Raw genomic sequence first — 27,114 nt, forward strand, 5'->3', positions numbered from 1 at the left:
TAGTTATAAAGAGATATTTTGTACATTGGGTCAAAAGATGCCCTGCCCTACAAAGATGAGTTTTTGTATTTGTTGAAAAGTACCAGCAACTTAAAAACATTTAAATCAAACACACCTGATACTTGGAATGCAAAACAGGATTTGTTTAGAAAGGAGGGATTCTAATTGGAATAAACTCATTTAGGGAAGACATCAGAGGCGGCTGCTTCTATAAAGAAGGACAGAGGAGAGACCTGCTTCCCTCTTCAAGGGACAACTCCACCAGTATAAACATACACCTGCTTTGATACATGACATGAAGTCACTTTTCTCAGCCTACCTGGAAACTGCAGGCTTACCTCAAAAGAACACATGCTATACTCCAGGGCAACTAGTTGTATTCTGTTTTTAATTTATGTTTTTATTAGTGCATTATAGTTTTATATAATTGGTTTCATTTAAAACTAGTTTTTAAGTATCAAAGTATTACATGTCTGTGGTAAAAATGTACATAGTAGAGAAATACAGAAATTAATAAAACTTGCTTCTCACAGCTTGCTAGTTCCTCTCTATGATATGACATCATTTTAGGAAATTTTAAGGTCTAGATAAGTATACAGAAAATGTATATGCTTTCTCATACAATAGGATCCTACAGACCTTTTTAAAGACCTTTTAAAAAGACCCTTTTTAAAATAAATAGGATCCTGTTATCTATATTGCTCTGTAGCTCGTACTGCTTGTGTAGCATGATTAGTTATGTGTCCATATGTGGATGGAGGGTCTCCTTCATGTATTGCCATGACTGCAGTGAACTGCATTACATGAATGTGCCAGAACATCCTCTGTGACATTCCTATTGATACGATAAATTGGTGAGTCTTTTATAGAGAAAATTGGGCGATACCTTTCAACTCTAGTAATCCAATTTGACATCAAGAAATTTGTCCTTCTGATGTGCTGACATGTGCATCGTTCCAAAGAGGATCAGTGCAGTACTATTCATAACAGGGAAAGGAAAAAAAAAAGCAATCTAAAGAGCAATTAAAAAGGGGTCAAGTTAATATATTATGGAGCCACAGTTATACTTGCTCTGAAGAGAGAAGAGTTTTAAATAAGAGTTTGTGCTATTCTCGAAGTCATAAACACATACATCCACACCCACACACCCCACAAAGAAGAAACTGAAAATTGTCCTTTATGAAGCAATTGGTTGGAATTTGCTTTCTTCTGGAGTCTTAAAAATTAACCTGAGAAGGGAACCAAATAATAATACAGTTAAAAAAAAAAAAGGAGTTTATATAACCTTTCTCAGTGCAAAATGACAAAACAACAAACCTGTCCTTCTGGAATGACAAGCCAAATAACGGCTACAGCATGTTTTTCTTAGTAATGACTACTATGTAAATGAGACCTGACATCCTCCTTGATATTCTGAGGGGTATCCACCAATATTTTTTAATGTCAAAGAGAGAAAATGACCAAGGGTCCATCTGGTTCTCTGTTCTCTCAGCCATTCCAAAACAGGAGGCGGCAGCCTGCTTTGCTTCTGAATGGCAAACAGTATGGTCAAAGAAAGTCCTCTCGGAAAAGTCTATGGCACCATGTGGCAGTCCTACAGAGCATCTCTGTGACTGGGCCTTGGCTTTCTTCATCTTACTTGATCACAACAAAGCAGGGGCAAAGAGCCCAGGAAAGCCCACAGTGCAGAGGACTCTCACCATTAGTTTTATGGTCAACATGATCATCTGCATTTACCAGCCCTAATAAAACTAAGAGTGGGAAATACCTTTCTTACTTCACTTGCTTAATCATGAGCAAACAGAAAGGAATGGAAGGTAAAATCACACAATAGAAACGAGCTGTGAAATTAAACCGCAATGCAGAATTCTGGGGCCATCAGAGCCAACAGATGCTAACATCGACCTGTACTGACTGACAGAATTCATGTGTCCCATTAAATTAGCTACTTTCAGTAAGCCCTGGTTAAGGTTTTGTCCACATGCATAATATTTTACATTTGCTTTTGTGATTCATACAGCTGGGCATCTGAATGTTGTTTCTGCTGCCTATTTGGTCTGTTTTCTGGAAACAAAAGCAGCAGAGTTTCCTGTCTTTAGGATAAAGCTCATCCTGGCCCACTTAAAGCCATCCTGATTGCACTCTTCCCAAGACATCCCACAGGTCTCAAGACCGCCAGCTGCCCTAACATCACACAACTGTCATAATGAACCAAGCTGGGGCTTATCTCTTTGGTTATGAAACCATGAGGGAGAGCAGATTTAGTGACAGAATCCTGCCTTCAGGGCTGCAGGTGTAGCTCTGCCTAGAGCACTTGCTAGGTACATGTGAGACCCTGCACACACACACAAAAGTAAAACTGGGGGTGTTTCTGATGGAGTTCAGGAGAACTTTCTACTCTCTGATTCCTCAACAGCCAGCCTGAGAGAAATTTCTAGATCCATTTCCGGCACTGGGAGATTCTTTCTTTTTGAAGAAATGACTTACAAATAACTTACATGAGAATTTCAAAACAGTTTTTTTTTTTTTTACAAGAGAATAATGTATTACTTAAAGATCGCTATCTCCTTTATGAAGAAACTTTTAAAATTCAGATACTGTATTTATTTAGAATATGAACAAACCTGTAGGGGTTTTATGCTATGAATGAGGAATGGATCCCGGATTCCAGTGCCTGCCACCCAATTCTTCAACCCCTGAGCAGGGATCCTCTGACTACCCAAGTCTTCCCTAAGTCCTGGTGCAAAGTGCACTTCTGGAGCTCATCTCTGCTTACTGACCAAAGAGATCTCTGATCACCACAACAAGTATGTGCAATATGAAGTTTCAATGGAGTTTTAAAGCATGGTCTGCAGGATTTAAAAAAAAAAAAAGAGTAAGAATGTTCATTAGTGATTCCAACCTATTTGGAATATTGGTACCCTGTTGCTGTTAGATTTCCTGGCTCTCTTTCCACCTCACAATTGCTGATTTGCGGTTCTGAAACTTTGAATGAAATACATATTTGATTTCAGACTTCTAGATCTGCCCTTGAGATAAGATAACCAGAGTTGGAGCCAGCCTCACAGCCGAATTCATCTGACCACTGAGGTTATCTGCCAATGAATGGGCTCAGCCTTGGCGGTTCAGATGTCTGTCAAAAGCTGTCCATTAGAATCCCACTTGATGGGCCCACCCAAGACTTCTGCTAAAAGACCCTCCTTCCAGCAGTACGGAACCTGAATCATTCCGAATAGCGTAACATGGAAAAATTAGAAAAGTCGCTAGAAAAACTCTGGAACTAATAGAGTATTTTCCCTGGCTAGAAACACGACTACTAAAAATAACACAATGAAAAACATATTTGTCTCTTCCACACAATGGATGCAGAATATAATTATGGGCTGTGTATCCGTCTGGGATGAAGACAAGGGAAGAGGTGCCAACATCCAGAACACAAAGGGAGTAAAGGGACAGTGTGTCCAACTCCTGGCTGGCTTCTGCACCCTGTGGAACTCCCAGCCCCCAGCTGACTCAGGTTTCTGCTCAGCAAATATCTGTAACATCAAACCCGATTCTTCTCTTGGGGCTGAGAGAAATTTGAGGAAGATAAGGCTTTAAAATTTAAATCTATGCAGTGGATTAGAGCTCCTATCAATAGGAACCAGTAAAAAGTAAATTAATGCTACTTCTATATTCCTCTCTAGGAAAAAGACATAAGCGTAATTAACTTTGTTAAAAAAAAAAAAAAAGAGAGAGAGAATATCCTAGGTCCTTTGACACACTTAACATTTTGTATTTTAATTAATTTATAAGAATAATTGCTTGCTGCTGGGAGTTATTTTAGTCACATTAATTTTTTTCTATGCTCCTTAAGATCAGAAAAAAATGCAGAATGGTTTATTATGTAGTATTTTTCTTTTTCTCAATGAGCCATGGTTTCTTCATCTGTAAGCTGGGAATAAAAAGACTCTGAGAGTCTCACTGGGCTGTTGTAATGATAAGACAAAGGATGGGAGGGCCACTATAAATAGTCCAGTTTCTTATAAATAAAAACAATCCCTAACACATGGAGTATTCATGCTTAGAATTGTGCCACAATGTTGCTCCTGTTACCCCCATTTTATAGAGAAGAAAACTGAGGCTTAGGGATACGAATTTACTTTTCCCAAGTTTACACAGATAATACGTGGCACTGCCAGGCTGCAAAGTCCCCTTTATCATTCACTTTTCTGCAATAACCGTGGCAATCACAATTTCATATGAATGGCAATCCTGGCACTAATCCATGCTATCCAACTGCAAAATTTCAGGAAGTCTCATGTTCATATATTAGTTTCTAAAACACTTTAAAACCTATCAGCTTGCTCATAAGTACTTTTTGTTTCAAAAGTCCAAGTTCCGACTGCACAGGTATCCTTAAATTCTGTGCTTTAACTTCACGTGCTGCATGTAAGAGACAAATGAGTTCTCTTTGTGTTCCTTTTAATCTTGGTGGACTTAACTGCTCACCTCAACTGTTGTCCCTCAACTAACTCCCTGATCCACAGCCACCTGAGTGATCCTTATCACACTCAAATGACTATCAAGATGTTTACCTGCCATCTGCATGCCTGATGCAAACAGAAAACCCCCTACTCCCAGGTGTGGGGGTTTCCTATTTAAATAAAGCATGCTTTACAAACAAACTACCTCTAACTACCCTCTTTCCCCCAAGAAGCCTTTGTCTCTTTTCTCAGAATTTAGAACTCCTGTTTCCCTAAAAGTCCAGAAATGAATATCTCAAACAGAATTTTTTTTTTTTAGTCCCAGAAAATGCGTCTATGAGCAAAGTATACTATCCACATTAAAACAAAACAACACAAACATGCAATGTTCCTGAGCCTGATTCCAAGACAATTCCTGTGCTATTCCAGGGATTTTATTTTGGGGGGCATTTTACAAGGTGAACATACAGAATTATTCATAGCCCCAATTATGGAGTAGAAGAAGAAAATGCATGCACAACATCTGGGAATAATCAACAAATATGTATAGTATCTCGATTCTCAGATGGTCTTTCTAATCCTTATCTATGGCATTCTTACCACATTATTCACAGGGCACAATCAGCATAATGCATAATGCATCTTTTGTTTTTCAGCCCTATTCAAAAGATCTCGGTTCATTCAACAACAACAACAAAAAGCCCTTAAAACAGCCCTGAAGCTCAACATTCGGTGTGGGAAAGCTGTGCTTATTCAGTTCTTCCTGCCAAGAGAACAATGCACAGAAACAGACCACAAGGTTTCCAAATAATTTTTGGCAATAACTTGGAAGGAAAAAAAAGACACATATTTACCTGCACCCAGAGCGCCACAGGTGAGGCTGCCGTTAAGGCAGAAAATCTAACTGGTCTTCTGGAAGTTTTCGTCTCTCCTGCACTCCGGGGTCATCCTTCCGAGCTGTCAGGTAAACCCCCCTTCCATGTCTCTACTGTTTTCTTTTGCAGTTTTTCCCAGTAAAACTCTTGTCATTTGCATAAAACCGACTTGTAGCCTATAGGACTATTTGAGTAGCTACTTGTTAAATTGGCTGTCTTGACATGCTCTTTCAAGCATGACATCATAAATCTCCATGGAAACTTTAACCCCACCTGCCTACATGCCAACCTTACCTGTCAGGCAAAGACTTAAACAATCGTCTGAAATTGTTCATTAATGAAACCTTTTTAGGGGCTTTGGATCTCTGCACAATGTAATTTGTGCTGTTGGCAGAAACTTAGCCAAGACCGATGGCTTCATTTTCAAAGCCTGAGCTGTTTTGCAGAAAACAATGATCAAAATTATAGGCATTCGTTAATCTGCCCCTCCCTGTCTAACAATGCACTTAATCAGTGGAAGAAAAAAAAACTACAGCGGCACATGTGTGCCTCTCTCTGCAGGATAAAGTTACTTTGAAAACTCAGGTTTCTGAAAAATCTTCAATTGATACTTCTAAGGCTTTCCCACTCTGCTCTCCAGCAAACCCCTTCCTATTTTTTTTTTTTTTTAACCAGCAAAACTTGCAAAACAGGTTCCCTGCCTGAGCTTGTGTATGTGTTTTGTGTGTGTGTGTGTGTGTGTGTGTGTGTGTGTGAGTGTGTGTACATTTTCTCTTGGCCTCTATGGTTGCCAGTTGTGGGAGAAGGTGTAGAGAATTTTTTAACTCTTTCCTAACTCACCCACATCTTTTGCATGTACAACCTGGTTTGTGGAAGTCACTAGAATAACGCTAAAATCTAATTTTGGCTTTTGAGGAATGGTCAACAAGATCTAAGAGATATTTGATCCTTCTTTCTTTCACTATCTCAAATTTTACAGAATATTTACTGTTTGCACAGGTTTGGACAACTTCTGCCAAATTTGTACACAAACCCTCTAGGTAACACTGAACTCAGCACTCTCTTTCGCTTCTAAACTCACTGTAGACACTTAATATTCCTTAAGTCTACGATTGTTGACGCTGAGGCCCCAGAAAGTGGAGTTTGATCCAAGCCCACAGGAATTTATCATAATGTTATCTAGTGGTTGTCACATGCCATAGCATAAAGTTCCTCAGTGGGACTGAAGAGGGAGCTCAATGAAACAACACAGGACGAACTAAGAAGCACTTTCAGGTAGCCTCAAGCAGAATCCAATTCAACACTTCAGAGAATCAGCAATAGCTAAAAGAACTGCCTGCTCAGACTTGTCAAAGATCCTGCTGCAAACTGCACCAGGCCCACAGCACGTGTCCTCAAAGGTTAGAGAGCAAAAATATTAACCTCTCCACCTTGCTGAGAGAGAGCAATGCAACTACTTCAAAAACCCAGAATGGCTCTTTCCAGAGGGGGAATTAAAGATGCTTTGGATCCCATCCTCTGATGATTCTGAGTTTTGCATTGCCATAGTTCCCAGTCAACAGATGGGACATTACCTTTGAAGGGAACCAAGAAGTAGACTGGCTTAATATAGCAGCCAGAGTTGGAGGCAAGGCTACTGTCAGACATTCAGTTACTGCCTCTGTGAGTTGAAAATACATCCAGATGAAGCCCAAGCTTATGCTCTACTCAATGGGGCACAAACACAACGTGAAACAAACAAGAGAGAACCAGATCTAGGTTTTATTTGGTGAAATCTGCAGATGGCGTGGAGGCACAATTCAATTACAGTTATTCCTCAAAGTTCCATTAGAGAGAAGAGCATGTGAAAGCTGATTCGACAATCAGAGTTGTTCTAATAGGCCAAATCTTCCCTTTGGGTTATTTAGGAAACTACAATATCTCGGCTTTTGCTTACTGAAGTCAAGCTCGGAGAAGAGATCCAAAAGAATCAGGTGGGAAAGGCACATGGAGATAATCCCAGAAATAATTTAGAGGTGAAAGCAGCTTGGTTAACCCATTCATGGGCAGGCAGGCAGAGGTAAATGATGAGTGAAGAATTTGTAACCAAGGATGACATCATTATGATGATGTGAGAATCTTGGACTATTTAGTGTGGGGAATGTTTTGGGCAACAACAATCTCAACAATAAGGACAATGCACAAGGGCAGGGCAGAAATGCCAGGACTTGACTAGAAGTGACCAGGCCAGTAATGGTTTTTCCTCCTGGCTCCAAATGAGGAAAACATGAAACTCAGTCCCGCTGAATGGCATGATTTGCCTAAGACTCGGAACCCCACCAACTAAGTCAGAGCTCAAGAAATGCATGTAGATAAGCTATTTTGTTTCTAAATTTAGCAACATCATAGGTATCTATAATTACCTCTGTAAGCAAATACATTTCTTTCTCTTGAATTTATTTCAACAAATGTATTTTGTAATACAGGTAGAAAACCACTCACTGAAAAAGACCCTGAAAATATAAGCATATAAATAACTGCTAAAAGAGGTTACATTTAACACTTAGGAGTCTGAATTTTTGTTTCTTAGGAAACACAAGTAGAAATTGTCATGTAGAAAGGAATATTTCTTTGAGTAGAAAAACCCAAAACTTTTATCATTCAAATAACCAATCCTTGTTCCATTTAGGCTTCACAACAATAGTATGATGAAACTCAGAGAAAGTGAACCTCAAAGAGAGGTAAGTGGAGCAGGTTCACATGGCTATTAAGTGCTGGAGTCTGTGTGAACCCAGATGGACCTGAGATTTGAACTCAGAACACCTGTGCTTAACCAACAGCTGCTGCTACTCCTAGCTGAATAAAACTGCTCATAACTAAGGATACTAAAATCCCAAGTAAATTAAACCATGCCAAAAGTGTTTATTTCTTAGACTTACCTGAAAGTACATATTGGTTTTGCAAAGTGTAAACACAGACCTTTCATAGATCTGCCCAGATATAAAGTTAATAGATGGTGCCAGGCTCTGGCAAGGTGGAGACAGGGATGCTCTATCTGCACAGCAGCAGAAGGGAAGGAGAGGTATTTATTTAGTTTCAGGCTGTGTGCAGGCCTGCAAGGACTGCTCTGTGCAGGGGTAAGGTATTGCAACTCAGAGCTCAGCCCTCATAACCCCAGGGCCAACAGATCCCTAGGAAGCAGATAAGGCTGATGCAACACCAGATACTCAGGAAATATCTGCAATCTGACATTCTGATCTAAAAAAAAAAAAAAAAAAAAAAAAAAAAAAAAAAAAAAAAAACCTGACAAACACTCAAAGGAGAAAAAAACAAGTATATATATATATTTTTTAAGTTGAGGACATACTTTAGGTATCACCAAAAGAATAAGGACATTTGGACTTCTGAATGTATCAGTGGAACCCAGCTGTGCTAATTCCTTAATGCTAAGTCCTTGATCTTTCAGCTGTTTTTGATTTTGTTATTTGTTTTAGAAATTACCCATTCATGTTTTGTCTATTGCTTAAGTTAATTTCACGTGTCAGTTGGCTAGGCTATAGTGCCCAGTTGTTTGGTCAAACACCCCTCTTAGATATTGTTGGGAAGGTATTTTTAAGATGTGATTAACATTTAAATCAGTAGCCTTTGACTAAAACAGATTACCTGCCATAATTCGATCAGTAGAAGACCCTAAGAGCACACTGTACTTCCCTAAAGAAAAAGGAATTCCACCAGTCCTGTTTCTCTGGAGAACCCTGACAAAACACAGCTCATAACTCCAGTTTATATCTCCACAGTCTTGTTTTCTGGCATAAATCCCAAAACCTAAGGTATTTTCACTTAGAGCACTTACTGTCATATCAAATACAACTTATCAAGACCTAAACTCACACAAACTGTTTAGCATTTACCCAGAATGAACTGTATATAGTTAAAAAAATAGACAAATTGGCTATCAAATTAAGATAAAGGGCAATAATGAAATCCACTGGTGGTTACATTCAATGTTAATGGACTGAATTCTCCCATTAAAACTAACAAACTGAATTTTAAGAAGCAAAACAATGTTACATACAGTTCCTAACAAATGCAAACAAATACAAATCAAAAGTGATTATATGTGTGTATATGTACATATGTTTTCTTTTCTTATTTGTTTATTTATGCACGCATGCTGGGTACAGAACACAGGGTCTTACCCATGCTAAGTGTGCACCCTACCACTGAGCTGCATCCTCAAATGAAATGTGGTAACATGAAGAAAACTTAGCAAACACTACCGTTAAAAGACAATTTATGAAGACATTGGATCATAACAAGTTTGTTTGCAACAAAGAAGAAAAATGTAGAGCAAAAATTTTTATGTATGCAAGAACAAGATAAGAATAAAATCAGAGAAGATGTTATTGTATTTCACTTGGAACTAAACAGACTTCAAAAATAAGAAATGAGGGGCTGGGGTTGTGGCTCAGCGGTAGAGCGCTCGCCTACCACGTGCGAGGCCCTGGGTTCGATCCTCAGGACCACAGAAAAACAAATAAATAAAATAAAAGTATTGTGTCCAACTACAATCAAAAAATAAATATTTAAAAAAAATAAGAACTGAGAAAAAATGAATAGTAGGAATAATAGAAATAATACATGAGGCATGTGTTGTGTGTGTATGTGTATGTACATTCATGTCTGTGCCTAATAAACATAGAACAGATGATCTGCTTTGACTCTGAAATACTTACAAACTTCCATTATGTATTTGGCTACTCCCACCCCAAAGCAATTTAACAAACCATTAAAAAAAAATTTAAAGAAATTTGCTTCTTAACTGCGTTCTCTGATCATATCCATAAACTTATAAATAAATAATCTGAACTACTCAGAAATTAAATATTCTCAGTTAATCCTTAAAATCCAAGATAAAAATTAAAAAGTGTTCAACTTTCTTTAAAACAATGAAACAGAAGATATTTCACGCAAAACCACAGCACACAGACCAAGCTGGTGTCAGAAAACCTATATTCTTTAATGTGTTCATTATTAAAAGAGAAACACTAAAACTAACTTTAATACTCATTATAAGAGAAAACCAAGATAACTATAAAAACTATGAAAAGGAAATGAGATATAAGTTAAAAATAACAAAGTTAGCAGACAATTATTTGGAAATAATATTGCCAGGCATGGTGGTGCACGCCTGCAATCCCAGCTACTCAGGAGGCTGAGGCAGGAAAATCAAAGTTCAAGACCAACCTCAGCAACTTAGTGACACCCTCAGCAACTTAGGAAACCCTGTCTCAAAATAAGATTTTGAAAAAGGGTTAATGGTATAGCTCAGAGGCAGAATGCTCCTGGATTCAATCCCCAATACCACACACACACACACACACATACATACATAAACTGATACTTAAAAAAAAAAAAAACATTAAGATATCAAGTAAATCTGAGAGAATACAGAAGTCTTTTGCTCTCTGGGAGTTTATACAGTTTATACGTTCTATATTCAGCCTGCTTTTGTGTAGGAGAAAGTTCTGGTTCACTTGAAATGTTTAAAAACAAAAAGGGAAAGAGGAAAGGAACAAAAAAATGGAGGAAGAAAGGAGATGAAGAGTGAACTCAAAATATGGAATCCATCACCCATAATTGCCCCACATGTAAGCCCTTCATTGCTCTCCTACCATCACTACCTGTAGTCACCACTCCACCCACCTTCTCTCCCTTCACCATCTGGTGCAGTTTTATCATGACTGTTGGCTGCCCCAGCAAATACTCATAAAGCAGAATCATTGCATTAATGCAGAAACACATCTTTGGTGCAAGCGTGATACAAGACAAATCCTCCTGATATGGCCAAAAATTGCAGTCCCCTCCCCATACTTTGTCAAATTCAGCCCTCCGTTCAAAGTTCCGTCAGCCAGCCCCAGCACAGTTCACCTTCACACCTGTGTAGGTCGTCCAGCTACCCCTTGCAAACCACAGATTAGGGGACTGGAAAGAAGAAGAAAGAGTGGGCCTGATGGGACAGAGATGCTGGGATGACAGTGTCAAGGGAGGCTGTTGCTAAAGTGAGGTGGTGGCAACTCTGCCAAGGGGAGAATTTTTTAAAAAATAGAAAATTCACCGAGTTCTAGACTAGATCTTTTTCTCCAAATTCCACCCCATCCCATGGACACCAATAGGTGACACTCTGATGTCATTTTCCACCCGTTTCTTCATGATTATTGCTAGTGGTATTTCACGGTTCTCTGGTTCCCCAGTGTTTCCACACAACATGGTCAGATGATACAGGTGCCTTGTAAAGATCCTGGCCAAGGTAGAAGGCAGAGAGACCCCAGAGCCCAGGCCTTGGGTGCCCCACTGAGAGCTCTCACCTTTCTGCTCCACTCATATCATCCCTTTCACACCCCCATCCTCCCTGCATCAGTCATGACATGGTCCCCCTTTTCCTTCTCAACACCTGGTATATCGTGTCGGTATGCCAATTCTGACTGGGCTCCTCTCCAGCCACCACCCTGGGCCTATCACTGTGGGCCTGGACACTGCAGTCACTTCTAGGTCAGCACCCACGCTCTTCCGACCATCCGTCTTGTGGAGTATTGAGAGGCTGACCTTTAAACTTTGCTTTTATTCTACTGCCATATTCAAGGCTACCACAGGGCCTGTATCTGCTGGTCCACACTTTCTCCTGATGTTCAAGGCCAAACACAACCTGGCTTCCTTCTTGAATCCACTGATTTCCTGCTTTACGAAAGGCCACTTCTGTCTCATTTAGATTGTCCTACCCCTAGAACCACAAGGAAGCAATATCCATTGTCTCAACATTGCCTCTCTTGACCTCCCCTCTCCATCAGAATGCTCCCATGCCTTGATCCTATTCATTCAAATCCTGAGCTCTTGGTTTCCTGGCCATAGATACATTTAAATACCTGCTATGTACTGGGCTTTGGGGAAATAGTTAGGAAAAGGCTCTTGGAGTCTTCCATCATTCCCATAGACTCCTTGCAAATTCTGATCTCCAGTGTGAAATCTTTCCTTCACACTGCTCTCTTGGTGCTCTGTGCTCCAGCAAATTTTTGAAATACATATTACCATTTCCTAATGTATGTCCCATAAAACATGAGACCCTAAACCAATACTTTTGTGGATCAGACAGTTTGGGGAAACACTGAACATTTTATTTTATTTTTGCAATTCTGAGGATCAAACCCAGGACCTTATGCATGTTAGGCAAACCCATTACCATTGAGCTATACCCCCAGCCCAATGCTGAGTATTTCATTTCTTTTCCACCTGCCCCCAATATCTCTACCTGAGATTCACTGTCAATATCTATTCACTTATTTAAGGTCTGGTCTAGAGGGCACGCAGAGGAAAAAACCTTGAGCATTGCATGTTTAAGGCTAATCTGGACAACCTGGAGAGATACTGTCTCAAAAACAGAAAGGGCTAAGATATAGCTCAGTGGCAGATTGTTAGTGGGATTGAACCCAGAGAGCCTCTGGGTTCAATCTCACTACTACAGAATCACTAACAACAACAAAGATCTGATCCATGTGTAGAAATTCATTTCACTTTGGTTAACCCCAAGAATCTTCCCCTGATTTTAAACTTTCTCCCCATTCTTCAAACAACTATTAACAGCCTGGAGACCTAGGATTCTGTAGAAGATATCTGTACATACTGCTGGTCTAGATCATTGCAATTTAGAACTTTCACTGATTGGAGATATCCAGGTGTCCTGGCCTTGGCTTTCCAACCAGAATGCCTTCCCCTTAATGAGAAGAGTTTTGACACGTCTTTAACACCTGCTACAGTGGAGAAGAATTACATAATCTAATCCTCATTCCAGTCATATTGTTTGTCTCATGCTACAGCTAAGAAAAAGCCTCAGGGAAACTGACTCACCTACAACCCTGCAGTTAAGGGCATCCCAGCATATATAAAGTCCATTTTATCACACACAAGAGTTCCAACTCCTTCCATTAAAGAGATGTATCCTTGGCAGGTCAGAGGTTGGGTTTTGTACTTTTTATATAAATGCCCAAAGCTGAGCTCAGCCTGTACTGGGTCCAGGATAAATAACCATTTGACGGAATAAATCCAAGAAACACCTGCAGGAGGAAGAATGAATAAATGGCTAGGAAGTAAGCTTGATCAGTGAAGACAGGAAGGGTAATTTAGACTTTTGCTATGTGAGTTCTATGTCTGTGTATCGGATTAAATCACACTGGTCTTTTTTAGATCCCTCAAATATGAAAAATTTCAGTCTAATTTGGTGGCAATTTTCTCTAGGTTTTGCTGATTACCGTTTTCCAGGTGTCTCCTGCCACTGCATAGCTATACTTTGGTTCTTGCCTCCCCTACTTTCCCACCTACTTCCGGGCACTCTTTAGCAGGTTTTCCAGTAGAAATTTATTTTGACTTTTTTTTTCTTCTCAGTGCTCTTAATATAGCTCTCTTCTCAAGTTGTGCTCTCTTGTTCTTCTACAACACTAATTAAAATGAAAGTGAATTCTGAGGTTGGTGGCACCCAATTAAACATGGATCAAAAGGCACACGTTATGAATGATCCCATTTAGATGCTTTTTCCTCTTTTCTGTATCCTGAATGATCAATGTCAACTGAAGGTCAATTTTGCAAGTAAAACTGGAACCCCTGGATTTCAGTCTGTTCGCTCACTGATGCCCTACTTGACATATTCCAAATCTTCTGAGATGCACTTCCAGGACTCCACGATTCTTTTTGGGAGGTGGGGAGAGGGGAATGTTGGGATGGAACCCAGAGCCTCACACATGCTAGGCAAGCACTCTACCCACAACCTGTAAGTCACAATTCAAAATGTGAGTCCTCTCAAAACACTTCCAGGTGAGCTCCTGCATCTAGTTCTATAAGTATTAGATTATTCTTTCTGTTCATAATTTTACTCTTGATTTTCATCATATGTAGGTTTAGATGACTGTTGTTTCTGATGCTCACTCCTTTAGACATATAAAGATTATTTGGTATTTCTCTGAGGACCAGAAATGGTTTTATGTTGATTCTTCCAAAAAAGCACATTCTTTACTCCCAGGGCACTAGGATTTCATTAAACACAGGCTACACACACACTAATACAAATTCTGTAGCTATGACTGGTGATTCTCTTCTGACACCATGGTCCTTCCATCTGCTGGTATTGCTCTGGCGATACTAGCATTTTCCCAGTGCTCATCTGTCTCATCTATTACCATTTATGTCACTGCTTCCTTACTGCAAGCTCCTTTTCTTTTCCAAATTAGTAAAGGAAGATGCAAGCAGGAGACTGGCACTTCAGCCATTTTAGGATCATGAGTAAATTTCATACTTACTGGCACTAGGCAGACTATCTGTTGAGATGGCATCATCACAAGCCCAAAGGAGCCAGAATTATTAAGTCATTGTACAAATAGCTTCTCTGGAGAGTTGTCCCCAAGTGACAATACTTTGTGTGTGGAAGAAACAAAACATTTTTGTGTCGTTCCATGAACTACCACAAATGAACTACAAGGCTTATTTGTTACGAAGCATAATCTAGACTACCCTGATCCATTCATCAGTTTTAATACATGCATCTTCTATTGGCTCTTTTTTCTCTTAAAATTTATTATTTGAAAGAGGCCAACGGGCTACTGAAAGATAGTTTACAGAAGGGAGAAATAGCAGAGGCAGGCTGCACCCACTATTCTTGTTTGCGACATCAAATGACTTCTGCACAAAAATATGTTACTTGCTTTGTCCTGAAAGCATGTCACCCTCCCTCTTCAGTCTATGACATTCATCGTCTCTGAGGCTCCCAGCAAAGTCATTTACATCATGGTCTTTCTATGATTGGAAGTGTTGAGGTCTAGTAATCACTGCTTCTCTTTTCTATTAACCCTGCTTTTCATTGGAGAGTTTTCTCTATTTGAATGTAAGGTCAAGGTCACAGGAGTCCTTTAGCTCTCCTTTCCTGTCTCATTCTCTGTATGCTGGGTTTCCCGAAAGGCATCCACTCCACAGGTCCTGACATTTGCCTCTTTTATTCAGGGTGCAGGGGATGTTTTCTTCTCTCCATTAATACTTTCCATAGTTTTCTGTGAGTTTTGAGCAAACAGGAGTCAAAATGCCTTTAGCTTCCCAACTTAGAGTTTGCCTCTACAGACCTGCTCTCCTGACTCAAATGCAATTAAAACTTTTCTCGTTCTCTGCCTTTAACTTTCCACGATTCTTGACAAAATCAAGTATACATATCTTCTGAAAAGAAGAAGTCAGTCAAAGGAATAGATTACGTTGAGGCTGAACCAAGGCCACAAGTTTCAACTTGCATACAACAACTCTGCTCCAGTGAATCAAGTTTTTGAAAGTTCGTTGAAAGAGTAGGACGAACTACGACTTGGAGTGTTTATGAATAAACATGCTGATAGCTTCCTGATTTTCGCTTTGGACTTGTCAGCACAGCTACATTTCAGTGCTCAATACATATGACTATAGCAGAGAATGGTAAATGGTGCAGAACTCACCAGGCACAGAGAAACTAAGCAGGCTCTGGTGCTGTTTCCACATGAACAAGTCCAAGAAAAGGCTGGCTGAGGAGGGGGATGCCACAGAGGCCTGGTGGGCGCTCAACAGCAGCAGCCATGAGCAAAGGCCTTGAGGCCCTACCGACCCTCATTGTTCATGTTCTTATCCCCTTATTTTAGTCCACCGTAATGTTCATGTGGAAGGGCAACATCTTCAAGTCTCTCTTCCTCTTCATGTTGAACAAAAGAACACATCAGATTTTTAAAAATATTTTTTAGTTATAGTTGGACACAATACCTTTATTTTATTTACTTATTTTTATGTGGTGCTGAGGATCGAACCCAGGGCCTCGCACATGCTAGGCGAGCGCTCTACAGCTAATCCAGAACCCCAGCCCAACACATCAGATTTTTAAGTTAAAAGAATAGCTGGGTATTGTGACACATGCCTGTAATCTCAGTGACTCAGGAGGCTGAGACAGGAGAATCGCCAGTTCAAAGCCAGCTTCAGCCCTAAGCAACTCAGTGAGACCCTGTATCTAAATTAAAAAAAAAAAAAATTAAAGGGCTATGGGGATCTGGGGTTGTGGCTCAGTGGTAGAGCACTTGCCTAGCATGTGTGAGGCACTGGGTTCGATTCTCAGCACCACATATGAATAAATAAAATAAAGGTCCACTTACAACTAAAATAAATATATATTTTAAAAAGGAGGGGAACTGTGGATGTGGCTCAGTGGTTTAATCCCTGGAATAACAATAAGAAGAGGATTGTACATAGGCTAATTGTAGCCACAAAGCAGGTACAATATGTCTAGTTAGCTAAATAGAAATTCTACAAATAACTGAGAGAAAAAGACTACAAAACTTTTGTTTTCAGAAAGACTCCCGAGTGAAGGAAGGGAAAGCTGTTCTCTAGAGGTGGGGGCCAGTTGGATATCTATTTCTTTATAAGAGAAGACATGAAAGAAGAGCATTTGCAAACCGTATGGTTACATGGAGACCAAGAGTAGGAAGCACTGTTGAACTACAGAGCTATTTCAAAGAAGCAACTTTCTGTGGGTGTAAAACATAACCAGAAATCTTTTTTTTTGTACCAAGGAGTGAGCCCATGGGCGCTTAACCACTGAGCCACAACTTTGGCGCTTTTTTATTTTGAGAAAGGGTCTAACTAAATTGCTTGGGGCCTTACTAGGTTGCTGAGGTTGGCTTTGAACTTGCAATCCTCCTGCCTCAGCCTCCCAAGCCACTGGGATTACAGGTGGGTGCCACAGTTCTGAGCCAGAAATCATTTTTTTTTAATGGTGGTTTTTTATACCCTGCAACTGAAGAAGATCTACCTTTTTAAAGAAATTTCAGTGGCAACAGAAATCATGGTTATGTCTCTATTGCCTGACCCAATAACATGCATATAATCCGTTACCAAATGCTGGATGAACTAAAAGTGGAAGAAGCAACAGCCAGGTCTGTCATGAAGGGAAAGATCATAGACTTCCGAAGCTCTGGTCTTGATTCAAATGCTGACTTCTTGAGTTGGGGAAAATTATGTGTCTTTCTTAGTTTCTCAGACTACTTTGTGACTGCCCAAATTATAGTCCACCATTTAATTTAATTCTTGGGCTCTATTTTTTCTCATGTGTACCAATGATCACATTCTAATTGTAATAGAAATAGTGACTCTTTCTTCATTCAAAATATTTTGATCATTCCTAATCTAGGTTAAATGCTCACCTAAATGCTGAGTGTCAAAAGTGATTAAAACAAGATTCCTGCCCTTCAAAGGCTTATTCTAGATGGAAGAAAAAAAAATTGTAGTACACCACAATTAGATGCTACAATAATGGCATGATTAGATATTGCAATATCAGTACTGCATGATGTTTTGACGAGCTCAGAAGACAGGGCATTTGGACAGGATCTTGAAGAACTAATCTATGTACATGAATGATTATTTCTTCAAGTGACTTGAAAACAAGGCCACATCTTATAGTTTTTACTCCTTGGGATGCCTTTTCCATGATAAGTGCCAAATAAATACATTTGAGATTTAAAATAAACTGAATAAAATCTGAGTGTGATGCTTTTAATGAAAGAAAAACATAAGCTTCAGAAATATATTATTTTCTGATAAGGGGTTAAATAAAACTTTTCAGGTACTCCAGTATTTGTTTCTAAAAAATGAAATCAATTCAAATATTCATTTTGAAATACCAGCCTCTGAGAGTCTTTTTTTTTTTTTTTGGATACCATAAACCAGGACAGTATAATGCTAAGCTTAATCTTCGGTAAAAGGTTCCATCAGCTTCTTTCTCAGCACTCTATGGTGGAGGTACTGTCATCCCTTGACAAATGAGGGAACTGAGACAGAGAAAGATAAGCTCCAAACCACAAAATCAGCAGGAAGTGAAGGCTGGGTTCCAACCAGCCTTGTCTCACTCCAGAGTGACACCTCAGCCACCAGACCAGGAGGCCTCACTGGTGATTGGCCTGCACAACTAAAAAGGATTAGGAGTGTGCAGGGATCTGGGAATGGTGACAGCTGTTCCTATGCAGATAAGCATTAGGCTGCACTAGTGGTTATGCACTTTTCCAGGCATGCAGAAGGGCCTTAAAGTGACCCTTTGCTTTTCAATAATTTAGGCCAAAAAACACCTCTTGACCACCATTTTTTATTTTTTTAAAACTCAAATGTAAGTTTTTCAACCATGAATCTTCTGGGGTTTGGATTCAGATTTTGAAACATAAGGTATACTCTCATTCTCATTGTCTTTGATACCAAGGAATTATAACCTAGATTTTCCTGTTACCCGGATAGTTCATGTCAGTCGTCAGATATGTCATCGCAACATCTTATTCTCTCTCTTGCTTGCTCATTGGCGCTGCTCTCAATAAGTAAGACCAAGGGGAAGCAACCAGGAACGCAGCCAGGGGCAGAGGACCTGAGAAATCTCAGTATCTAGAGATGCACATCAGAATTTAAGTCACTCGACTTCCTCCTTGAGGCTGGTCATGTGCTCTTCCTGCAGAGGAAGTCTGGGAGACTTCATAGTGAAAAGGTCTGGGAAGAACAAAGGGTGTCACAAAGAAAAGGACTGGGAGCTGGGTGCAATGGCACAGACTTGCAGCCCAAGGTATTCAGGGGGCTGAGGCAGGACGATCATGAGTTTGAGGCCACCTCGACAATTTAGCAAGACCCTAACTCAAAAAAAAAAAAAAGAAAAGAGCTGGAAATGTAGCTTAGGGATAGAGCATTTCTGGGTTCAATTCCCAGTACCACAAAAAGGAAAAGAATAGGAAAATAGGTGATAAATAATGGAATAAAACAAAAGATGAGGTGAATTTCATCATGAACTTCCATCATGCCCAAGCTTATTTCTGGCTAGTAAGGGTTTGGTTTGCTTGCAAAGGCACAGCAGCAACTGGAACATGTGTTCACAAATCTGTCCATCAAAATCTCACCCACTTTGAATAGTCAGCATGGAACACAAAAGAGGAATAAAGACAGAATGTGGCTTTTGTTCATCCTGCATTACTGGGAAGGGACAGTCGACTGGCTGTGGCAAGGCTATCCCCACGGAGGAGATGTATGTAACAAGAGACCAGAGCTGGAGACCACAAACCATATTCTTATCCCATTTTATCTGCTACCATGTACCCCTCACAACTTTCTGGTTACAATTAGCTGCTCACATAGTATTTCTAGTCAAAGCTACCATCATAATAGTGGTGGCAATAATATTGACATTGCAAATAAGAACAATTGAGATATTTTTGGAACATAATAGAAAAGAATACCAATTTTGACAGGTAAATTTCCATATACACACACACACACACACACACACAGTACTGGGAATTGAACCCACAGAAGTTCTACTTCTGAGCTACATTCCCAGCCCTTTTTATCATCTTGGGGCAAGGTCTCACTAAGTTACTCAGGTTGGTCTAGGACATGTAATCCTCCTGCCTCGGCTTCTCAAGTAGCTGGGATTACAGGTACATGCTCCAGTGCTGAGCTGTATATTTTGACTTTTAAATAAAAGTATTTCCCTTCTCACTCAACACATAATTATGTTAGTCTTTTTCACCTTAGCCTTGTCCCCAAATACCCTCTCGGCATGTCTCCTGCCCATGTAGTCAGACCACACTATCTACTCTATAAGCTGTGACATTTTAACTTGTGAGATAGTGGAATAAAGAAGCATTCTGAGTTCAGGCTTATTTCAGTTCAAATTGCAACTTTTCCTCAGTATATTGTGCAACTGTAACTTATCTGAGTTTAAGTTTCCTCAGTCTGAACAGCTCTGCATAAAATATTGTGTGTCTCAAAAAGTAACAGAACAGGGAGGAGCAGAGATTCCATTTCCGAGATGCACAGTGACCCTACTATCAACAGAAAATAGAGGTATTTTCTGTACATGCTTAAAATGAAAAGACAGACTTCCTTTCCTAATTACCAAAGACTCAATCACCAGCCTGTCTTGACATTCACCAGGATCTTTTCTCCTCCTCTGAGCCTACTGCCTTTTGGTAGTGTGAGCAAAGAGCGAACACACCTCACATCTGTAGGCATTCTGACAGAGGATCCCTAGAAAAGAGGATGCGTGAGATTGAGGGTATACAGGGAGAGTCGGACATAATTTTGGCAACCAGCTGGCAAGACAGTAGAGCACAAACCCTGAGAGTGTCTCTATCCCCGGAGGGTAGAGATCAGTCACTGCCTATCCCCCTCCCCCTGCCCACCCACCATGCACAAAGGCTAAGTGCTCTCTGCTTCCTTGACTACCTTTTCTGTACTCAAAGTTCAATCTGATAACATGCCAGAGAGGTCCACAGAGGAGGCTTCACATCTCCTATGACCCCAAACCTGCTCTGTCTGCTAAAAAGTAATTGCACACAGCCAAGAGACAAAACCACCCCCGGCCACAGTTGGGTGATATCTGTGTAGTTGTCAAGATAAACGGAGAAAACAAGTCGCTGAAGACAGCAGAAAGCAAGGCCCGCAGAAGGAAATCATCTATGATTAAAAAGAAGAGAAGCAAGCTGAGGGAAGCAAGCTTAAAGAACAGCCTGAGGAAGAGTGTTCACCGCAAGGCCATCCTAGGCTCCCTTCTGCCCTAACAGGAATTTATGCATTGGTAAATTCATTTATCCACTGGTTCGCTGAGCTAAGCACTCGGTGCTTTCAGGGCGCATCGTAGTTGGTGCCACGCTTTGACTCAGTCAGATAAAACCCCTTCATTGCCTGCACTTTAGATGGATCTGTGGTTGAAATGGGAATACTCTTCCAGGAAATGGTAAGCTTTCTGGGCCCTTCTTCTCTGGTCAGAGCTCTTATTTCCTTGCTGTGCTGCTGAAGAAGAATGAGCCTTCAGGTTAAACCTTTGCTCCACCAAGCTGGAAAAGAGATCTTGGAATGGCCAAATGGCAGGCCCAATCTACTAAACCATTTTCTCCCCTTACACTGACGGTCAGCTGGCATGGCCTTGTGCTCACTGAGGAATGAGTTACCTAAGCAGGGGTGGCGCACCTCCTTACCTGGTCTCTCAGCCTTTCTTGGTGGCCCATGATTGCTGTGGCATGATGTGGGTATTTCTGCTTTAGATGTTCCAGGAAAGCTTCTCTCTTTCTATCCATCTCCGATGTTTGCATTCCCAGTATTTCTTTGGAACTTCGGGCCCCCCCTAGAGTGTGTCTCCTTGGGATATTTCGGGAAGACTTGGAAACTGAAGTACGATTGCTTCCATTAGAAAGGCGCTCCTTGGTTCTGCGGCATTCTGCATCTTCTACTGATGTTACATGCAGATTGCTTTTTCCTTGTTCTGCAAAATGAAAAAAAAAATACATTTCGCAATTAATGATTTCACACAAGAAATCTCATTTATAGAACACCAACAGGGTTTGTGGCAGTTGTTAATGAATCATTGTAACTTAGCAAACCTTTTCCCTTTTCCTTTGCTTTTTCTTTTGTAGCAAAAAAAAGGGGGGGGGGATATCCATAATCAGGAGAAATATGAAAAATTACACTGTAGAAATAAAAGATGTTGTAGCGAAAGCCCTGCTATTTCTGACTTTCCTTCCCTGAAGTTATTCCTAACAAGAACACTTGTTCAGACCCATTGTCTGCAAGCAATTGGGTCACCCTTTAACTTCATCTATAATTACAACAAAGTTAACACCAGTGATTCTGATTATTTCTGTATTCGTAATTATAGTCATCCTGGTGACAGGATATTTATGTTTTTATAATCTGAAGATGGTTTTCATCACCAAGAACAAAAATAGCTATCACCCTACACATAAGCCAGATAATCATTGACACATGTGAACAACTTGAAAATTCTATTCTTCCATTAGCATAAGTCAAAAGCAAGCAGAGCATATCATTAGAGGTATTAATCAAGGGGATGGGAAGATTTCAAGACGTTTTACTTGAAGTGGACTTTACTTAAAACACACAAAGAAAAGGAAGAACTATGGTGTGTGTTGATAACTTTGATCTAGATATACTGCCACAAAACTGACCTTTAAGAGACAAGTTGGTTTACACTTAGAACAGGACAATTAAGACATGCAGGGTCAATGGTTAAAGTGAAGAACCTATACGGGGATCCCCATTGATTCTCAGTGGGGATTCCTTCTCAATGCATTTCAGTTAACTAGAAAAAGGAGTTAGTTACTTTTTTCAAAAGCCAGTTGAGGGAATGAAAGTTAAAAACTTTCAGAAGCAAGTCAGAAACTGGATGCATTCTCTTTATAAAGTCTCAAAGAGGACAGTTGTTGTCACACAGTCTTAGAGACACAGGCAGAAGAATGTGTCCCTATCCACTGAATTCCCTGGAAAAACCAGTAGATTGGGACTTGGGAGTCCTGGCTTTAATCCTAGATTCAGAACACACAATTCTTAGCCTCATTTTCTACACTAATAAAGTAAGGATGGTTAGCGGGGCATGGTGGCACATGCCTATAATCCCAGCATCTAGGGAGGCTGAAGCAAGAGGATTGCAAGTTTAAGACCAGCCTCAGCAACTTAGCAAGACCTTCTGTCAAAATAAAAAGGGATTGTATGTAGTTCAGTAGTAAAGCACCCCTGGGCTTATCCCCAGTACAAAAAAAAAAGAAAAGAGGGGGTTGGACTAGCATTAGAAATGCCAAGAGCCTTCTACCTCTAAATTCTTTAAATCTACTATAAATTTTTAAAATAATATATTTCAAATAGCAGTTTATTTGCCAATAATTTAAAGTTAAATGCAGGAAAATAGATTCCATATTTGAGAGTTCTGCTCACTTGCATCAGATAAACAGAGACCCAAACCTTCACACTAGAGATACAAAATGACAGCTTTCCAGAGTTAGGCATAAACCAAGTTCCCTAAAACCAACGCCATCAACATAGTTTCCTCTTTGCCTAGAAATATCTGTACATAGAACTCTAGGTACAGACTCTTTGCTTAAGCATAAAAAAAATAATAATCATCTAGGGCTGGTTTTCCTGTTATAGTCTTCCAAAACTTGATGTGTGTTCTGGGAATAATATTTCTTGTTTACCCTTCACTTCTCATTATATTGCTAATTACAGCATCTCCATCAGACACTGATGAAGAAAGGGAGGAAAAACACAGCCAAATTAGTTAATCCTACTTTTTCGTTAGTTTCAGCAGTAAGTTTAAAGAGAGGGGGAGATGGAACTGTTGGTTAAAAAGATAACTGAGGGATTCCCTGTGATTTCATTTATTTAGGTTCCTCTTTTAATGCGCAGATTCACATCATGGCTACTTTTTGTTTGTTTATTTGTTTTTTGTTTTTGTTTAGGGTCAGTTCCCTCATAACATAAAAGTAACAGATCTAGTGCATAAAACAAAACACAGGCCTGGGGATGTGACTCAGTGGTGGAATGCTTGCCTAGCATATGCAAGATCTGGGGTATGATCCCCAGAACCATAAAAATGCAGAAAAGGGCATATCTCAGGTTGATAAACACACAATCTGAAGAAGTTGATCCCCTGAGTGTGTGTTGTGCATGCATTTTGTATTAGCCAAAATTGATACATACCCGATATAATACTGTTAACTTTTCAGTAGATTTTTAAGATTATTTTTTTTAAATATTTATTTTTTAGTTACAGGTGGACACAGTATCCTCATTCTACCATTTTACTTTTATGTGGTGGGGAGGATCGAAACCCATGTGCCTCATGCATGCTAGGCGAGCACTCTACCACTGAGCCACAGCCACAGCCCAATTTTTAAGATTATTTTTGACAGCATTAAAATAGTGCTTTTAAAACTACCCAGGACAGCTAGATTAATGAACAGGATTGAGTCTCTAGAAGGTGATTTCTTTACAGTTATAACACACGCTGCACATTCACCAGATGGATAAATGTTCATGCCCAGTCAGTCCCACCACCAGCAGAAAGCTGCTTCCTGCTTGGCTATGACACCCAGACTCCCCTGAGCTATTCTATTTCATCCAAGGATCATCAGAAGAGGTCAAGCCAGCCAGAACAGTAACCTCTTGGAAACTAAAAAGAGTTTTCTACTTTCTTCTTTAAAATAAATTTGGAGAAGAGCTAGAAGGAGGGTCTCAGAGGTCATTGTCAATCTTCTGTCAATGTTAACCTTTGGGTGCCCTCAACTAACTTGGACTCTAAACCCCCGTTCTTTCTAACACTTTTCACTGTGGATGCCACATCAACCTTATACTGCTTTTCGACTTTTTTTTCTTGTGGATTTTTAACAAGGTTTATTGTGACACAGAGGAAAGCAGGTTGGACCTCCTGCCCAATGATAAAGATCAGCGACATCTGCCTCCTGTCCCACCACCAGGCACCTGCTCCACTGTCACCAGCACTCCAGCAACCAACACAAAAGCCACTTCATATGCTTCCCAGTCACCTGAGCCTCTTCCTCACTAAGGCTCCACTCTTGGAAGCTGTCAACTCCCACACCTGAGCGAGAAGTGACAACTCTTAACATTGTGGCATTTGGGGAGAAAGTGGTCTTTCAGTTGAGGAGAAAAACTAAGCAGGGTTACAAATAAACAAGAAAGGGAACTGGCAAAAGACATTTCATCACAATTCCTCAGCCATGGAGTCAGAGAACTGAGTCCCGCCAATTCCTCATTGTCCACATGAATAGAAAAAGCTCAAGTGTGGATTAACCAAGCCTTCCAAACAGAAATACAATTCTATTTCTTGTTTGGAATGAGCTTTGGTGCTAACATTTAAACATGGGTGTGTCTAGTTGTTTGCTATTCTGGGAACCTTGGTCTAACAAAATAATGAAGCTGTACCATGAGGACAAGGCTCAGGCCAAGCTGAAAGCAGTCTGTGTCCTCTCCCTGCCCCTCCCATAACTCAAGAGCAGCAACTCTGTGGAGCTCCCTTCAAGCAGGGCAAAGAGCAAACAGGAGCTTCAAGTGGAAAACAACCCCTTAAACATTCCCTGGAGCAGAGGTGGGGAGGAAGAAGGCGGGAAAGCCAGAGAGACACTCTGCAGAGTTGCAAAGGCTTCCCCGCTGGGATGTGTAGGCATTCTGGAAATTAAAAGTGGAGCCTGGGGGCGGGGCAGACACCAACATGCAGGGGAGTTTGGGAAACTGGGCATCCAGAAGGAGATACTCATATAGCAAGCTATGCAGACAGGCAACTGCAGGAGCTGCCAAGACTGGCTTCTTTGCCATACTCAGGTTACTCTGGCAGGGTCAGCTGACCCACAGCAAGGGATCTGGGGCTGTGCATCATTTGGGCATTCCACCCCTGCTGGGAGCCAGTGGACAGTGCTGGCAGCTTCCCAGGAATTTTTTTTTTTTTTTGGTGCTGGAAATTGAACCCAGGCTCTCCACATGCTAAGCACACACTCTATACCACTGAGCTACACTTAGGCCCTTCCCTGAGATTTTATTCCTGGGTCAAGATTAGTTTGGGTGCAGGAGACTGAATACAGGGGAACTCTACCACTGAGCATCCCTAGGCCTTTTTATTTTTTATTTTGAGACAGGGTCTTGCTAACTGGCCAAGGCTGACCTCAAACTTGCCATCTTCCTCAGTCTCCCGAGTGGCTGGGACTGCAGGTCTGAGCCACAGTGCCTGGTACCTCACTTCTATAAGAATGGCTTTTGGTTAATTATCTCTAAGACAAATCTTTTTAAATAGTGTCAAAATGCTCTTGTCTTAGGGAATATCATGGGGAATTACTGATTTGTCTGGCTGTACAGCCTCTCTGGGTGTGACATGGCAGTGACAACACCATCACAATCTGTTGTATACACAGGAAGATTGTATTTCCCAGCCTCCTCCACCTAATCAGGGCCTTGTGCTCATTCTGGTCAATGCAATGTGGGCAGAAGTAATGTGGGCCACATCAAGTCTTGGCCCCTGGACCTCCTGAATAATCTTCCATGTTTTCTCTCTTTACCTTTTTGGTCTGCTGGGTACAAAGAATCCAGTGGAAGCCTCCTGAGGGATAGCATAGTGATGGGACAGGAGAATCCTGATAGGCCACCCGGGAGAGCTACCAGCACAGGATCAAGATATTCCACTATGTGTAGACAAGATATTAACCTTGATCAAGCAAAACTACCAAGTTTAGAGGGCTATTAAAACAGTGAGCCTATCTGACTAATACAGATAATCTGCTGGATGCTAATGGGGTCCCTCAGTTTTCTAGCTTCCTTGTTAATGTAAGGATCCCCACCATATATACAAATAAGCATGAAAACCACAGCTGAAACCCAGCCATTATATTCCTTAGAGGAATATAATCAACTTTAAATTGGAAGTCAATGGTAAAAAGATTTCTAGTGTAGACCTTAGACAAAATAAGGCCAGCCCCTCCCCCAGAAAAGCATGTTTGTGTAAAGTGTTGATTAAAGTTCAATGATGGATTGATTATTTGATTGATTCATTCAGTCAGTCACACATATATTTATTGAGCGCCTGCGCTGTACACAGAGAGGAGTCAGGAGACAGAGTGGAAAGTTGTGATCAAGACAGACTTAATTCCCTGTCCTCTTAGAGGATGCTTCATTATAATTAGGGAGGCAGACAACAAATAATACACAATCTAAATGTCAGGTAGTGTTAAGTGCTTCAAAGAAGAAAACAGGATAAGGGGACAGAAATTGATGGAGTTATTTTAGAGGAGATTTTTTGAGCACAGACCTACATATCTATCATTCATCACGGGGAGGGGAAGGCAAGCAGGTGGGTTGACCAATCTTCACCTGCATAGAGGTTTCAAGATTTTAGAGGCCAGAGCAAAAGTAAACACCTCAGGGTG

At 40.5% G+C, this 27,114-nt stretch overlaps 1 protein-coding gene across 16 annotated transcripts in view; it reads right to left on the reverse strand.

Annotated features, from left to right (window-relative positions):
• Kiaa1217 (KIAA1217 ortholog) overlaps nucleotides 1-27,114 on the reverse strand; it is a 369,334-nt gene that overhangs the window by 255,003 nt on the left and 87,217 nt on the right. For 11 of the 16 annotated variants that reach the window (XM_027953071.2, XM_071599833.1, XM_071599832.1 and 8 more), the window contains one exon: nucleotides 21,370-21,653. The exons of 4 other annotated variants lie outside the window; for them this stretch is intronic. In XM_027953071.2, coding sequence (XP_027808872.2) covers nucleotides 21,370-21,653 — 284 coding nt within the window. Of the gene's footprint in view, nucleotides 1-5,320; nucleotides 5,343-21,369; nucleotides 21,654-27,114 lie in introns of those variants that run through there. One more of the 16 variants, XM_071599844.1, reaches the window with a different exon arrangement.

This window comes from Marmota flaviventris, chromosome 12 (assembly GCF_047511675.1).
Source record: "Marmota flaviventris isolate mMarFla1 chromosome 12, mMarFla1.hap1, whole genome shotgun sequence".
NCBI classification, from domain to species: Eukaryota; Metazoa; Chordata; class Mammalia; order Rodentia; family Sciuridae; genus Marmota; species Marmota flaviventris.